This window comes from Manis pentadactyla, chromosome 11 (genome assembly GCF_030020395.1).
Source record: "Manis pentadactyla isolate mManPen7 chromosome 11, mManPen7.hap1, whole genome shotgun sequence".
Classification (NCBI taxonomy): Eukaryota; Metazoa; Chordata; class Mammalia; order Pholidota; family Manidae; genus Manis; species Manis pentadactyla.
The window spans coordinates 8378596-8395654 of NC_080029.1; the positions used below are offsets into that span (position 1 = coordinate 8378596).

The 17059-nt window shown below is 34.7% G+C and overlaps 1 protein-coding gene across 2 annotated transcripts in view; it reads right to left on the minus strand.

The window, feature by feature from the left end:
- The window catches only part of PAPOLA (poly(A) polymerase alpha), a 74287-nt gene that overhangs the window by 34270 nt on the left and 22958 nt on the right, over positions 1-17059 (minus strand). For both annotated transcript variants that reach the window (XM_036882354.2, XM_036882353.2), the window contains exons 2-10: positions 10479-10652; positions 9993-10059; positions 6896-6977; positions 5174-5283; positions 4676-4729; positions 2659-2770; positions 1883-1972; positions 1654-1792; positions 23-95 (exon numbers count right to left, since the gene is read on the minus strand). In XM_036882354.2, the coding sequence (XP_036738249.1) occupies positions 23-95; positions 1654-1792; positions 1883-1972; positions 2659-2770; positions 4676-4729; positions 5174-5283; positions 6896-6977; positions 9993-10059; positions 10479-10652 (901 nt within the window). The remainder of the gene's footprint in view (positions 1-22; positions 96-1653; positions 1793-1882; positions 1973-2658; positions 2771-4675; positions 4730-5173; positions 5284-6895; positions 6978-9992; positions 10060-10478; positions 10653-17059) is intronic.

The following is a 17059-nucleotide window of genomic DNA, read 5'->3' on the forward strand; positions in this document are numbered from 1 at the left end:
GGGGAAAAAATAATACACTAACCCTTGGGTCCCATACAGGCAAATTAAGATTGCATTCTTCAGGCTGTTTCAATAGCACTGGATTTGGCCATTCCCTGTTTAAAAAGATTGTAGCACTTGATAAGACTATTGGATATTACCATCTAAACGTATTTTGTTAAACATACAGCATTTGTGAATGTGATCCTTCTTCATTCATTTTGTTCTCTGGTATATATTGATTTTATTCCTTTTTGTTGACATTAGACTACTCAAAATACTTTTCCTCTAACTCTGAAATTAACTTAACCATTTGGTAGCTTTCTCAGACTGAAGTCAAATATCTCTGCCCCCCAAAGAACTGTTAAAAGCACTATTTAAATTATAAGTACTCTCCCAAGACATCTGATGTGTTCACCTCAACCCTGAACAGCATAAACCCCTTTTGAAAGACAAAAATCCTGTCTTTATATCAGCTCCATCCAAAGACAACTGAGGATGAAAATGTAACTCATTACATGCAAAGGAGTATGAATAATTTTAAAAGTTGACTAGGAAAACTTTTATCTCATGACTTAAAAGTCCTAACGTGAATATGTGTAATAAAACTTCATGACGTGAATACGTTGTTTTCAAGACGCATTCTATGAGTTAGCTACTATAGTCCTTTATAGAAGAGATTGAAAATTGGAAAACATTTACCACCTTTAATATCAAGGTTAGCTTCTTAAGGGGTCTTATTTGCTGTGTATGTGTAGCATTAGAAAAATTCAAATATTCTTTAGTCAATCTCATCAAATCTAATTATGTATTATTAAGTGCTATCAAATCTGTAAGTAGCAGAATGTGTATTGAAAAGTGTAGCACAGTTCTAATTACAAACTGTCTCCAGTAACTCCAATTTTTATAAAATCACTAGAAAAGGTTATCTTTCTTCAGAAGGAAGAGGTACAAGGGTTGGCAGGTATAGGGCGGGAAAACAAATCACGAAGATCGATCTGATTAAAAACTAAGAACCCTAACCTCTTGGGCCAAAGCAACTCATAGGAAATGGCAATAATCTATCATCTCACTTTTCTTAAAGGAAATGATGGTTGACAAATGTGAATATGCTGAAATGAGGGAGCTTTTAAAAAAGTCTCTCGTAGGTTAATGACTAATCTCAATGGGCTGATAAATCACTTTTTTTTCAAGCACTTATTCTTAAAAGCTCTTCAAATACAATTACATTTTTAGTATTTTACCAAAGATAACCGGGCAGCTGAAAGCAAAAAAAAAAAGATCACAAAAAACTAATGGCCTACAGACTTAGAATTCCAAGACAAAAGAAGTGGTATATATGTTTTATCCTAAATTCCTGAAACTGACATCCCAACCTATCAACTCACTGGACTTTTAGCAGACATTACATTTAAAACTCAGAATTTATTTAGAGGATAACTTTACACATGGAAATACAAATAACACCTGCCTTACTACCCTGGGAAAGCTAGGGGTAAAGAACGGAATTTAGGTTTGCCATTTTATACACCATGTGATCTCCCCACAGCTACCTAAACGGCTACATCAGGAACTTAAATTTGAATCTGAAACCAACTGCAGAAATGTCATAGAAATAAGACTAAACTTCAGTGTCTACAATCAATTTTATTTTAATATAATCTAAACACATACCATTTAGAAAATACCAAGAAAAATTTATGTACAAGGGTTGATGCTATTGCATTTGGATAAAGCTGGCAAGTTCTTGCTACTAGCATAGCCCAGGAAACACCACCGAGGAAACCTAATATATTGGAATAGATGTTGTGGCCTGTTGATAAGGGAAAAGCAAAAAGAGAAGTTAGTGTTGAACAAAAATTTAAACATTTTCAATAAGCTAGCCAACAAATGCTGAACTCACGTTTGGCCCACAGTTTGACAGCTCTCAGAGTTAACCTGAAGTTGTCAATGTTTGGTACTAGATGTAAAATTTCATCGGTTACCCTGCAACCTGATTAATAGGAGTGAAAAAACAGAGCATTAAATCATCCAAAGTTTAGTGATAGTATTTCTTTAAAATTTTCCAAGACTGATGTCAAATTAAATAAAAACTTATCCAGTAGAATCAGTAATGTTAATTCAATAAAGAGGCAAATACAAAAAAATCTAAAACCTTTATCTCCTATCACAAATACCAATAACCAAAGAATGTAAACTGTAATCTGCCTAATGCCAAACTTTCAACCCATAACTAAAGCTTCTTCCAGACCAGATATACTGAGGAGGGACACTTAAGTGTCCAAGAATTGTTCTTCAAGATCATGGTAACAAGAAATGCTAATACAAAAGTGTTTAAAAGTAACCCCTTTAAACACAACAGTTGGTCCCATTACAAAGGACATCATGATCAAAATTAAATAAGGGTTACACAGTGAAACCTACATCACCAGTGGTAGAGGACAAATGTCAAACACCCTTATAAACTGTCCCAGGAAGAAAAGAAATAGCAGTGCAAGATACCAATAAGTAAAATAAATTACCAGATACCCCTCCCCATTGTCTATTAAGTAAAGCACAATTTTACCTGACTCACTATGGATAAACAGTATGCATATAAAAAGCTTTATTATAAAATAAGCTGAAAACTATTTCACATTTGGCAGAAACTGCTACAATACAAAAAGGGTTTTGACATACCGTTAAGACTTCGTATGCATCTTATATCTAAATTTTTAAGCAGACTGTCATCTCGTAAGTCCAAGTCTTCTGGAATAGTCTGTAGTGCTAATCTTGCAAACAAAATATCAATCTAAAACAAAAACAAAATTCAACGTTCTGTATCTGTCAAACTATAGACATTTTAAAACATTTCTTTAAAAAATACTCCTTAAAGCCAGAATTTTATTGTCAATTATGAACGTGACAATGCCTCCAATGTCCAAACAATGTTTATATAGTAGTTACTTTAATCAGATAATATCAAAACATGATAATATGAAACAGAACTTGTATAAATATCTTCTTGTCACTGTAATCATACTAAGTTTGGTTTACTAAGTTTATTAAATACATCTATAGGACTCATTAAATTTGCTAAATGCATACACTGGATTACTGTAACTATTTACTACTCCACCTATATGAACAGTGAATTGATTCTATATTAAAAGGTGACCAAATATAAGGCCACTAACCTTACATTAGCCCAAATTAACTGTCAGTAAAAAGGGGGCTCCTTATATTTAAGAACTTATATATCTATAATATTACAGTATGTTTCTCCAACTTAGTTTTGACTCACAGAAACAAAACAAAAACAATGCACCACCTAAGTCTGAACCAGTAATCAAATGCAACAGACAAAAAAAAATTTTCTTCTTTTTTTCAAGGAAAGATGGGAAGGCAAAGACAGCACAGATTTGGTAATTAGTCCTAAGGGTAATTTCATGGTTCCAAAACTCTGAATGCTGCTAGAAACAAGCTTTTTGTAAGATCACCTTAAGAAGCAGTATTTTAAGAGCTAATTGTGAAATATCATTTTAACATGCACCTACAGAAATAGAAAAGGAGCTGCAAACTTTTACAAGTATTATGGTGTAGCATTAACTTTTCCAAAGAAACAGATTCCAAGTCCAGAATCTCCCCCAGTTTAGACAGAAATACAGATCATGTTTACAAAAGCAGGTAATTCAAAATGCAACTCAGATATGACAATGACATTAAAAAAAATTTAGGATAAAATTACTTCACAAAGTATTGAAATGGAAAGACATTCCCTAAAATAGCAGTATTTCATATACGGATAGAAAACTAAAATAGCATTATTTCATATATGGACAGAAAACTAATACATTAAATATTTCAAGTACCCCTTGGGAAAATGGAGCATTACCTTACAGGTTGTTTTATATTTATGTAAACATTTACAATACATCTGCCTGAACCTGATAGTCTTCACTTTATTAAGAAGTTTACAAAGAAGAACTTCACCAAAATTTAACATGTTACGTCTACTTGTTAAGGTTAGTCAATCGATTTTTCATAGGAGAGTTGGGCATCTTATGTTGTAATTACAGAAACCACCTATTTCACAAAAAATGAAGTTTTAGTTATTTTTCCAGTTATCAAAATTTTATCATCTTCACTATTATGATCAGTGACTTTCCAGCACCATTATGTACAGCAGAAGGTAACTACTACTAAAGTTGTTTCACTGTCAACTTTGTTCCAATTACTTTCACTACACACATTGAAAGCAGCCAAGAGAAATGCACGTCACATTGAGAATTTGAACTCATAAAGCTCCTTATATTGGAAAATATCAAGTCATAATTTCTTCTCAACTTCTTAAATACATAACTTAAACTCTAGGCAAATGTCTATCTACCAAAACATATCATGTTATTGCCTTAATGAGACTAAAAGTATACAAAATATGCATGCAGAAAAACTACCAAGTAAAGTGTTTTGTAGCAGCATTTCATAGTCAGTATTTCATTACTTCTGTCTACATTTTAGGCCATAATTTTACTAGGCTCCTTTAAAAAATACTAAAAATGGTATACCCTACAACAATCAATCACTAACATTAAAAAAAGTTTTTGTTAGTACCACACCAACTCACTAATTATTAAAGCTTTAAAATAAATCAAGTTTTTAACCTACACTGATCAAAATGACATAGCAAGAACTGTCTATTTGAACTACACCTTACCTCTATCCCATCAAAACACAGTTTGATAACTGGTACAAATGCCTCTTCAACAGCCTGTAAGAAAATTAAACAAGTTAAGGGTCTCTTAAACTAACATTAGACCTACCCTAGCTTTAGTAGTTCTAAATGGATATTTGAAATCACTTAAACATAATATATCACAATGCCTGACACAGATGAAGTCCTCAGCACCTATTTAAGATACTAGGCTCTTGAATCAGACAAACTTAGGTTCAAATCTTTGATTTCAGCCAGTCAGATATGTGATCATGGCCAAACTGCTTAACATTTGTCTGCCTCATTTCCTACTCTGTACACTAGATTACAGAATTATGATTTTAGGCTTAAAGAATAAAATCCAAGCATACACATTAAGCACTTTAACAGAGTCTGGCAAATTACAAATGTTCGATCAATGATGGCTATACCATAAAATCCACTCAATTAACTAAACTAATTTTTATAGCTCCTCCCCTTTCACCCCAAACATTTACGCACTCTTAAATCTTTTACTTCTTCCTGTAATTTCAACTTATCATAGAATGAGGTGAAAAAGTCACTTCGATCAACATGTCTTGGTGCAACACACAACGCATCAATATCGGCACCTAAAAAAAATTAAGCCCATGAACCACTAAAAATTACTATTACAAGAAAATTATTTTGCATCTTATCATGGCAATATTTAATGTTGAAAATCTGTTAATAAAAACTGAATCCCTCCCCTTTAAAAAATACCAGTCAGTACAGGAAAAATGGAATCCTAATTGATGGGATGCTTTTTCCTATACTCTATTTGTAGTGGCCCAGGTAAACTGGGAGTCACAGAAAGGGGACTCACATAGGACTTTTATGGTGCAGAGGGATTCAAGAATGCACACAACATCTTAATGTCATTAGTCACAGCCATGTTTATTAGAAAAAAAATTAAAAAGTATCTATCTATATATACACACACACACACACATACATAGTTTTCTTCCAATACATTATGTGACTGGTACATATAGGCTCCTACCTGGCCCCTAAATGAGACCTACAGAATAAACTTCAAGGACCATTGGCAAGAATTCAAAAAGCAGACCATGTAAGAGATCTGTTATTGATTTAGTGCTTGACAAGAGGCCAGCACTTAACACATAGGGAGACCACAAAAGAAATGGTGAAAATCAGTAACTGAAATCATAAAAGCACGAGATCAGTGTGAAATCAGGTCAACATAGTCATTTTCCCAGAAGATTCAATAGCTGAGGCACTGCTCTGAAGGCTAGCATACTCAGAAGGGGACGAAGAGTGTAAAATGGCACAGGACACATCAAAAGTAAACAAAAGCATTAATATTGGCATAGAGCAGCAGAAGAAGGGGAGAAGGAAGGATGCCAGAACAAAGAATGCTACACTGGTGAACACTTAACAGAGGCCAGTGGTTAGTGTTTGAGAAGTACAGCCTCAGACTGCCCGAGTTAAGAATCCTAGTTATGACAAGAGGTATCTGGGAGAAACTGTTCAAACTTTACTGCCTCTTTAAGTCTCAGACTCCTATTTGTTACATGAGAATAAGAATACTGAAGAATAAGATAATGAAGACAAAGCTTCCTAGCTCAGCGCTCAGTGATAAGAGCTCAATACATGTTCTCTGCCTTGGTAATGTTTTTACTGTGCATTTATTTGCATGGAGGAAAAAACTACTACCAAGTGTAAATAAGAAAATACTGCTAGTGATTACCATGAATGGCTGCAGATAACACATTTTTGGGGTTTGTTTTCTGCTTAATTGTATTTTACAACTATAATAAAAGCACAGGGAAAAGAAAATCCGTTAAGTTTTGTTAAAAGATGTAATTCATTTTTGTTCTGATTTCCAGACTGACATTCTTCAGGTAGAGGGATCGATTCTAAGAGCAGCACTATTCAAAAGAACTCTCCAATGGGAAAAGCGTTCTATATCTGCACATTGCCAGACAGTAGCCACTAGCCACATACGACTAATCATCATTTAAAATGTTTCTACTTCTAGTGAGGAACTATGTTTAAATTAGTACTACACTGGACAGTGCAGGTTTAGAAGGCATCATTTTACATCTTCTCACCAACTTAGGTCCTTTAAGTACTCTCTCTTCACACCTAAGCTGTACAATACACCACAAGTAACTGAAATGGATGTGTCGTCATTATTTTTAAGAAATAAAGTATTCCTTCTCAAGATAAATCAGTATTTACCTTTTGTATGTACTCCTAATCTGTATGATCCAAATGTAAAAATTTTTCCTCCAACATTTTCAATTACAGATTGTGGAAGATTCTGTTCAAACAAACAAAAAGTTACTACTTTGCCAATGGAGCATAAAGAAAACTACTTCAAACAACACTGTACATTAGAGAAAAAACAAGATTTCAGTACAAATTTATAGAAAGTAAACAAATTCTACTACGCTGCAAAACACTAGACCTTCACAGATCAACTTGAAATTATAGCAAATTTCAACTTTTAATAAGTGTTCTTTAGTGAAGAACTCACATTACTCTAGAATTTTGCCACATTTCTGGGAACTGCTATATAAAGGACTATGGTAGAGGAGATTAATTCCACAGAAGCAATGTTAGAATCAGAGCCTTTACTTACAAAAAAAGGTGCTGCATATACCATGAATGTTAGAGTATAACAAAAACACATATTCTGACTGCTTAAAAGATTATATTCAGTGATTATATCAAATAGCCTACAGTATAGTTTAAGTTTACCACACAAACGTGACTTTAAGGCTGATACTTCAACATAATAGTTCAGTTTTTTAAGATTTCTGAAAAGCTTTAGGTGGGTGATTTTACACAGAACTAAACTTAACTGACTGGTTTCTCAGAGTCGAAACATCAGGAAGACGGAAAAAGAAAAGCACCTAAAAATCATCTCCCTGACCCTGGCACTACTGTGCAGAGAACTATGGTGAATACTTAATGGTCCTAGAGGGAAGGAGGAGGTCCCTCTGAACAAAAAAACAATTTTAATGTGGGCTAGGTCAATATTTCTCTTTACCTTCTAATTCCTTGGTATAGTAAAGTCTTATGCAGTACCAGAATACAAAAGAGACCACACCTCTCCCCTCACCCACAACATAAATCAACTGCTAATTCATACCGCAAAACTCTAAAAATAAATTGTAAAGATTCAGGGATCCCTTGTTTTTTTAAGTGCATGTTTAGTCATCACTTACAGAAAACAGAATCTATATGTACAGTATTTTTCCAAAACAGGCAAGGCCTTTGTCTTCCTATATTTAAATAATTTAAGAACTCACAAAGTTGGCCTGGTTATTTAAATTAAGACTGCAAGATGTGTGCAGAAATAAGCCTACAAAGGAAGTTAGCAAGGAACTGCCTGAGAATAATGATTTGCAGACACGTCTAGTGTAACACACAAACCTTTTGAATGAGCACACTCTAACAGAACTCTCTAATAGAGTTGCTGCTAGCTATGCTTCACTATTATGCACTTGAAATGTGGTTCATGTGGCTAAAGAACTATTTAATTTCAGTTAAAGTGAAACAGACAGAGATGACTAGTGGTGCCTGCATTAGTATGCTTTTTTAAGACATTAGTGTTCATACCTATTAGAATGACTTAAACCCAGAAATTAAGATTTCTTAATTTGGGTGACGGAAAAACATTTTCCAATTGCAGTATCTTTGTTTTGTTAAGTCTCCGAATATTAGAAGGCAAACATACCAGAAAGCTGAAGTAAAATTCGAATTTTATATAATTCTCCCCCAATATGTTTAAGTTAATTGTAACTACACAATAAATCAGTGGTTCTCAACCAGGGATGATTCTGTCCCTTAGGAAACATGGCAATGGCTGGAAACATTCTGTCCCAATTTTGGAAGATGGGGCAAGAGCAATGAATGCATCTCATAGAAATAGGCCACGGATGCTGCTTAGTATCTTGACAGCCTACAGGACAGAATCCTAAAAAATAATTATTTGGCCCAAAAATATCAGTAGTGTCAACACCAAGGAATCCTGTATAAAGTCTGAGAATTAACCACGTGGAAAAGAAATCCTCTCTACAAAAGGCAGGTAACAAAAGATCAAAACTTGTGAAGCCTAACTTCAGTCCCAGTCTCTAACCAACTTCGTCCTATAAAATTAGGCTGCAAAGAAAGACAGTGACAAATTTTAATAGGAAACTGAACAATTTTTCTTACCCTCAGGAAAACCAGCACAAAGAATTGTTTCAAGAATTACTGTTTAAAGAAACTATGTACACAAGTACCTGACACAAAACTATAAGTGCAACAGCACTCTTGTTGAGCACATTCAATAAACAGAAGTTCTGGCCTTGTCCAACTGGCTATGGTTTTAAACAACTAAGAAAAAGCCATTAAAGCAAAAAAAGCTATGTTTCCTATACAAAGTTAAGGAAACACTAAGTTCAACAAATGAGTAAAAAATAATTAAGCTTGGACATCTTTAGCTCAGCTCAACAAGAACTTCCTTTTCAAAAATCCCATTTTTATCAGCAACTCTATCAATGAGAAACATACAGTACACAGAGTCCCTTATTTAGAATACTCTCATCTTTAAAGTTTTAATCAGCTTCTTGAAATACACAGTTTAAAGTAAACAAAATTATAAAATTAACTAAAATCAGAAGACTTTAAGTTATTTTTTTCTACATTGATACCATTCTCTCAAGTTTCTTCTAACCTTGGTTCTTTACCAATTTTTCATTTTTATTACAATCTAAATATGCATTCTGTACTACCCTTGAAAAATTATCACTTTCATGGAATTTTTTAAATGGGTCAAATGAATTCTAAACACAATCCTAAGATTAGATTTCCTTTGCTAGAAGCCCAGTCATGGATTCATCAGTTGTATATATGATTTTTCATAATAAAATATTAGGAACTCAGAATGTCATTATAAAGAAGAAAACTAAACAAATACTCAGTTTGAGAGTCTAATACCTGAAAACCTAAAAAGCGTTCACTGTTGTAGGATTCCTGAAAAGGTAACAAGATTCTCAAATATTTAATATACATGTTTAATATACATTTTTAAAGCACTTTTTTAGGGAAATACCTACTATGCCTGTGAAGTACATAAGTAATTACTGAGTTTCAGCTTTGAAATGCTGCAACCAAATTTAGTTGTTTTTTCTTTCAGATAACTAGAAACAAATGTAAATTTTATTCTTAGTAGTCTAAAAAGGACTCTGCAATAAGGACTCTAAATCCACTCAAATAGGAACAGGTTATATAAGACAACTGCTATGTTCAATTGGCAAATTGTTTCATATACAGTAAGTTACCTTACCTTGCTTTCACTGATCTCTCGTATCCACTCTTTTACCAGGTTATTTAGTTTTCCCAAAATTAAAATCCTGTTGGATAGAGCAAATATCAATGAAGTTTCAAGTTGCTTGTTATTCCAGATCATTACTAATTAAAATCAAAGTCAGTTTTCAATAGGTGGCTTCCTAAATTTTAACCAGTTTTACATTATCAGAAAGTACATAGTACTTAGCTATATGTAGGCTGTTACACTGGGTTAGGCATTCCCCTTTCTCCTGACAATTCCAGACTGTAATAACCAAAGTATCAAAAATCAAAATTAAGGGAATAAAATTCTACATAGAAAAATTTTTTCTAAGTATCACTCGTGTCTGAAAAAGATACATTATTTGTAAGAATAATTCTGACTTTCTGAGTAAAGAATACCACATTAGTTTATTATGTTAATAAAGTTGTAAGTTAAAAAACAAACAAACATATATAGATATAGGTATGTATGTGTCTTCACCTGCGCTGCAGTTCCTCTTCCTCTTCAAATACCCCAAAGGGCTTCAGAGTCTCAATTAGTTTCTGTGTGAGAAGACAATCCGTCTCCTTGGGGGCTGCTAAGCTGATAGGAGAGGTAATGCCATAGTGCTTCTGTGGCGGCTGCGTTTGTTGTGATCCCTGTGTTGTAACTGGACTACAAACAAAATTGGATAAAATTAGTGCCAAATATTTCCACAGCTTGAAACTAATTAGCATGACTGGAAAAACTGTTTTAGTATAATGTATTTCTAAACATAGTTGCTCCCTGCCATGCCCCAAAAGCCTTTACATTTAAGACATTACTTGTCTTACAACAAAAAATAACCAAAAACAAGTAACCAAAAAGAAAACTATATTTATCCTCCCACTCCAAGAATTCTGTCACTATCTAAATATCTACAGCCAATGGTTTTCTAACATCTTTCTATGTTGACAGTAACTGCACTAGTTGGGGTGAGGATTTAATAATGTGTGTAACTGAACCACTATACTGCATACTTGAAACCAATACTGTTTAACCAACTACATTTCAATTTAAAAAAAAGAAGAAATATCTAAACTATAAATAAGAATCCATAACAAATATTGCTAGAGAAAATGCAATCTAGAATACTGTTGACTCCTGAACAACACGGGATTAGGGGCACCCTCTGCAGTCAAAATTTCACATCTAACTTTTGATTCTCCCAAAACTTAACTACTAATAGCCCATTGTTGACCAGAAGCCTTACCAATAACATAGTCGATTAACAGAGATTTCACATACGTATTATATGATGTAGTTTTATAATGAAGCTGGAAAAAATGTCTTTTACAAATTGTCACATAGCTCCAAAAAAATTTCCAACATATTTACTGAAAATTAACCCATGTTATCAATGGACCCATGCAATTCAAACCCCTGTTGTTCAAAGGTCAATTGTATAGTGAACTTCTGAGAAATTTTACTTCTCTAAAAGAAGTCCAAATCTGTTACATTGCTATTTGTAAAGCAATGATAATAAGCATACTACAAAAACACTACCTTGCCAATACAAAAGTCCCCAAATCTGACTCACAATGAATAAAACTCAGATCATAGGGCATTAACATAAACAAAACAAACATAACTTGTAGGATGAAGAACTATATTCACACTAAGCTTGTTACAGATTTTTGGTAAGAGGTTAACACTTCAACAGTGATGCTGAAAAAGTCTTTTTCATCTTAAGAGAAATGACAGATTTTTACAACCAATTGTATTTTAATATAAGTTGTGAAAAGGATGACATGCTTTAAATGCTTTAGGAATTCATTTGACTCAATTATTTTCTGGTGAAACCAATTCTTGTCTTTTATTCTCCCTGTTGAAATACTAACTTTATTAGCCAATAGACAAGGACTCTAAAGAAGCAAATATTATTATTAAAAACTAACATGTTGACTAACATGCAAAACCAGGTAACGGAGAAGGAAGAACTTAGCATCTGTAGCAGTTATTTCCCGCAAATTCTGTTCCTTAATTAAAATATTTATTTCTAGAATCCACTGGATTCTAGCTTGTACTGTGACTGCCAGACTGTGTTTCGTATTTTGTCTTCTGGTATCAACACAGACCTAAGAATTCCAGAAAGTACATACTGCTTGTTTCCAAGGAGCCACTGGTCCGCACATATCATCTAGTCAATGTTTCCTGGCGTAGTTATGCACTGTTTCAAATTTAACTCAGATTTTTCAGTAACAATTTAAATTTACTAAATAAATATGAATCAGATATATCTTACACCAATTAATTCATGTCAGATCATTTCCTCCTACTCCCTTAATCTGCATAGTTATACAAGACTACCGTGTTAATCGCAAAAAGTGGGGGATCCACATGAGCACAGAGCATTCTCTGAAAACTGAGATCTGACATTAATGTTTTATTTTCAAATTTATATACCACATCCAATGATTAAAATATACAAATTAACGTAAACACCACTGCATTCATGTCTTGGTTAATAACATATTTTTATCAATCATCAAATAATTATTACAAAGTTCCATAAAAACTGACATCAAAAACTGGCCCTCAAAACTGCCTAACCATTTGAAAAACCTCCACTTGGTATCACACACTTTTTTTTCATTTTGGTATCATTAATCTACAATTACATGAAGAACATTATGTTTACTAGGCTCCCTCCTTCACCAAGTCCCCCCAACATACCCCTTCACAGTCATTATCTATCAGCGTACTAAGATGCTGTAAAATCACTACTGGTCTTCTCTGTGTTGTTCAGCCCTCCCCGTGCCCCACACACACTATACATGCTAATCGTAATGCCCCCTTTCTTTTTCTCCGCTCTTGCCCCTCCCTTCCCACCCATCCTCCCCAGTCCCTTTCCCTTTGGGAACTGTTAGTCCATTCTTGGGTTCTGTGATTCTGCTGCTGTTTTGTTCCTTCAGTTTTCCTTTGCTCTTATACTCCACATATGAGTGAAATCATTTGGTACTTGTCTTTCTCCGCCTGGCTTATTTCACTGAGCATGATACCCTGTAGCTCCATTCATGTTGTTGCAAATGGTAGGATCTGTTTTTTTTTGTTATGGCTGAGTAATATTCCATTGTGTATATGTACCACCTCTTCTTTATCCATTCATCTACTGATTGACACTTAGGTTGCTTCCATATCTTGGCTATTGTAAATAGTGCAGCGATAAACATAGGGGTGCATCTGTCTTTTTCAAACTGGAGTGCTGCATTCTTAGGGTAAATTCCTAGAAGTGGAATTCCTGGGTCAAATGGTATTTCTATTTTGAGCATTTGGATGAACCTCCATACTGCTTTCCACAATGGTTGAACTAATTTACATTCCCACCAGCAGTGCAGGAGGGTTCCCCTTTCTCCACAACCTTGCCAACATTTGTTGTTGTTTGTGTTTTCAATGATGGTGATCCTTATTGGTGTGAGGCGATACCTCACTGTGGTTTTAATTTGCATTTCTCTGGTGAGTAGCGATGTGGAGCATCTTTTCATGTGCCTGTTGGCCATCTGAATTTCTTCTTTAGAGAACTGTCTTTTCAGCTCCTCTGCCCATTTTTTAATTGGATTATTTGCTTTTTGTTTGTTGAGGTGTGTGAGCTCTTTATATATTTTGGATGTCAGCCCTTTATCGGATCTGTCATTTATGAATATATTCTCCCATACTATAGGGTACCTTTTTGTTCTATTGATGGTGTCCTTTTCTGTACAGAAGCTTTTTAGCTTGATATAGTCCCACTTGTTCATGTTTGCTTTTGTTTCCCTTCCCCGGGGAGATATGTTCATGAAGAAGTCACTCATGTTTATGTCCATGAGATTTTTGCCTATGTTTTTTCCTAAGAGTTTTATGGTTTCATGACTTACATTCAGGTCTTTGATCCATTTTGAATTTCCTTTCGTGTATGGGGTTAGACAGTGATCCAGTTTCATTCTCCTACATGTAGCTGTCCAGTTTTGCCAGCACCATCCGTTGAAGAGACTGTCATTTCCCCATTGTATGTCCATGGCTCCATTATCGTATATTAATTGGCCATATATGTGTGGGTTAATGTTTGGAGGCTCTATTCTGTTCCACTGGTCTGTGGCTCTGTTCTTGTGCCGGTACCAAATTGTCTTGATTACTGTGGCTTTGTAGTAGAGCTTGAAGTTGGGGATTGATCCCCCCCCCCCCACTTTATTCTTCCTTCTCAGGATTGCTTTGGCTATTCGGGGTCTTTCGTGGATCCATATGAATTTTTGAACAATTTGTTCCAGTTCACTGAAGAAAGCTGTTGGTAATTTGATAGGGATTGCATAGAATCTGTATATTGTTTTGGGCAGGATGGCCATTTTGACAATATTAATTCTTCCTAGCCAGGAGCATGGAATGAGTTTCCATTTGTTAGTATCCTCTTTAATTTCTCTTAAGAGTGTCTTGTAGTTTTCAGGGTATAGGTCTTTCACTTCCTTGGTTAGGTTTATTCCTAGGTATTTTATTCTTTTTGATGCAATTGTGAATGGAACTGTTTTCCTGATTTCTCTTTCTATTAGTTCATTGTTAGTGTATAGGAAAGCCATAGATTTCTTTGTGTTAATTTTGTATCCTGCAACTTTGCTGAATTCCTCCAGTACTATGTTGAATAACAGTGGGGAGAGTGGGCATCCCTGTCTTGTTCCCGATCTCAGAGGAAAAGCTTTCAGCCTCTCGCTGTTCAGTATGATGCTAGCTGTGGGTTTATCATATATGGCCTTTATTATGTTGAGGTACTTGCCCTCTATGCCCATTTTGTTGAGAGTTTTTATCATGAATAGATGTTGAATTTTGTCAAATGCTTTTTCAGCATCTATGGAGATGATCATGTGGTTTTTGTCCTCCTTTTGGTTGATGTGGTGGATGATGTTGATGGATTTTTTAATGTTGTACCATCCTTGCATCCCTGGGATGAATCCCACCTTGGTCATGGTGTATGATCCTCTTGATGTATTTTTGAATTTGGTTTGCTAATATTTTGTTGAGTATTTTTGCATCTATGTTCACCAGGGATATTGGTCTGTAGTTTTCTTTTCTGGTGGGGTCTTTGCCTGGTTTTGGTATTAGGGCGATATTGGCTTCATAGTATGAGTTTGTGAGTATTCCCTCCTCTTCTATTTTTTGGAAAACTTTAAGGAGAATGGGTATTATGTCTTCTCTGTATGTCTGATAAAATTCTGAAGTAAATCCATCTGGCCCGGGGGTTTTGTTCTTGGGTAGTTTTTTGATTACCGCTTCAATTTCTTTGCTGGTAATTGGTCTGTTTAGATTTTGTTTCTGTCTGAGTCAGTCTTGGAAGGTTGTATTTTTCTAGGAAGTTGTCCATTTCTTCTAGGTTTTCCAGCTTGTTAGCATATAGGTTTTCATAGTATTCTCTAATAATTCTTTTTGTTTCTGTGGGGTCTGTCGTGGTTTTTCCTTTCTCGTTTCTTATTCTGTTGATGTGTGTTGATTCTCTTTTTCTCTTAATAAGTCTGGCTAGAGGCTTTTCTATTTTGTTTATTTTCTCAAAGAACCAGCTCTTGGTTTCATTGATTTTTCTATTGTTTTATTCTTCTCAATTTTATTTATTTCTTCTCTGATCTTTATTATGTCCCTCCTGCTGACCTTAGGCCTCATTTGTTCTTCTTTTTCCAATTTTGATAATTGTAACATTAGACTATTCATTTGGGATTGTTCTTCCTTCTTTAAATATGCCTGGAATTCCTATATACTTTCCTCTTCAGACTGCTTTTGCTGCATCCCACAGTAGTTGAGGCTTTGTGTTGTTGTTGTCATTTGTTTCCATATATTGTTGGATCTCCATTTTAATTTGGTCATTGATCCATTGATTATTTAGGAGCATGTTGTTAAGCCTCCGTGTGTTTGTGAGCCTTTTTGCTTTCTTTGTACAATTTATTTCTAGATTTTATACCTTTGTGGTCTGAAAAGTTGCTTGGTATGATTTCAGTCTTTTGGAATTTACTGAGGCTCTTTTTGTTGCCTAGTATGTGGTCTGTTCTGGAGAATGTTCCATATGCACTTGAGAAGAATGTGTATCCTGTTGCTTTTGGATGTAGAGTTCTATAGGTGTCTATCAGGTCCATCTGTTCTAGTGTGTTGTTCAGTGCCTCTGTGTCCTTACTTATTTTCTGTCTGGTGGATCTGTCCTTTGAAGTGAGTGGTGTGTTAAAGTCTCCCAAAATGAATGCACTGCATTCTACTTCCTCCTTTAATTCTGTTAGTATTTGTTTCACATATATTGTTGCTCCTGTATTGGGTGCATATGTGTTTATAATGGTTATATCCTCTTGTTGGACTGAGCCCTTTATCATTATGTAGTGTCCTTCTTTATCTCTTGTTACTTTCTTCGTTTTGAAGTCTATTTTGTCTGATAGTAGTATTGCAACACCTGCTTTTTTCTCCCTATTGTTTGCATGAAATATCTTTTTCCATCCCTTAACTTTTAATCTGTGCATGTCTTTGGGTTTGAGGTGAGTCTCTTGTAAGCAGCATATATACGGGTCTTACTTTTTTATCCATTCTATTACTCTGTGTCTTTTGACTGGTGCATTCAGTCCATTTACATTTAGGGTGATTATTGAAAGATATGTACTTATTGCCATTGCAGGCTTTAGATTCGTGGTTACCAAAGGTCCAAGGTTACCTTCTTTACTACCTTATTGACTAACTTAACTCGCTTATTGAGCTATTATAAACACAGTCTGATGATTATTTCTCTCCCTTTTTATTCCTCCTCCTCCATTCTTCATATGTTGGGTGTTTTGTTCTGTGCTCTTTTTAGGAGTGCTCCCATCTAGAGCAGTCCGTCTTAAGATACCCTGTAGAGGTGCTTTGTGGGAGGCAAATTCCCTCAACTTTTGCTTGTCTGGGAATTGTTTAATCCCTCCTTCTTATTTAAATGATAATCGTGCTGGATACAGTATCCTTGGTTCAAGGCCCTTCTGCTTCATTGCATTAAATATATCATGCCATTCTCATCTGGCCTGTAAGATTTCTGTTGAGAAGTCTAATGATAGCTTGATGGATTTTCCTTTGTAGGT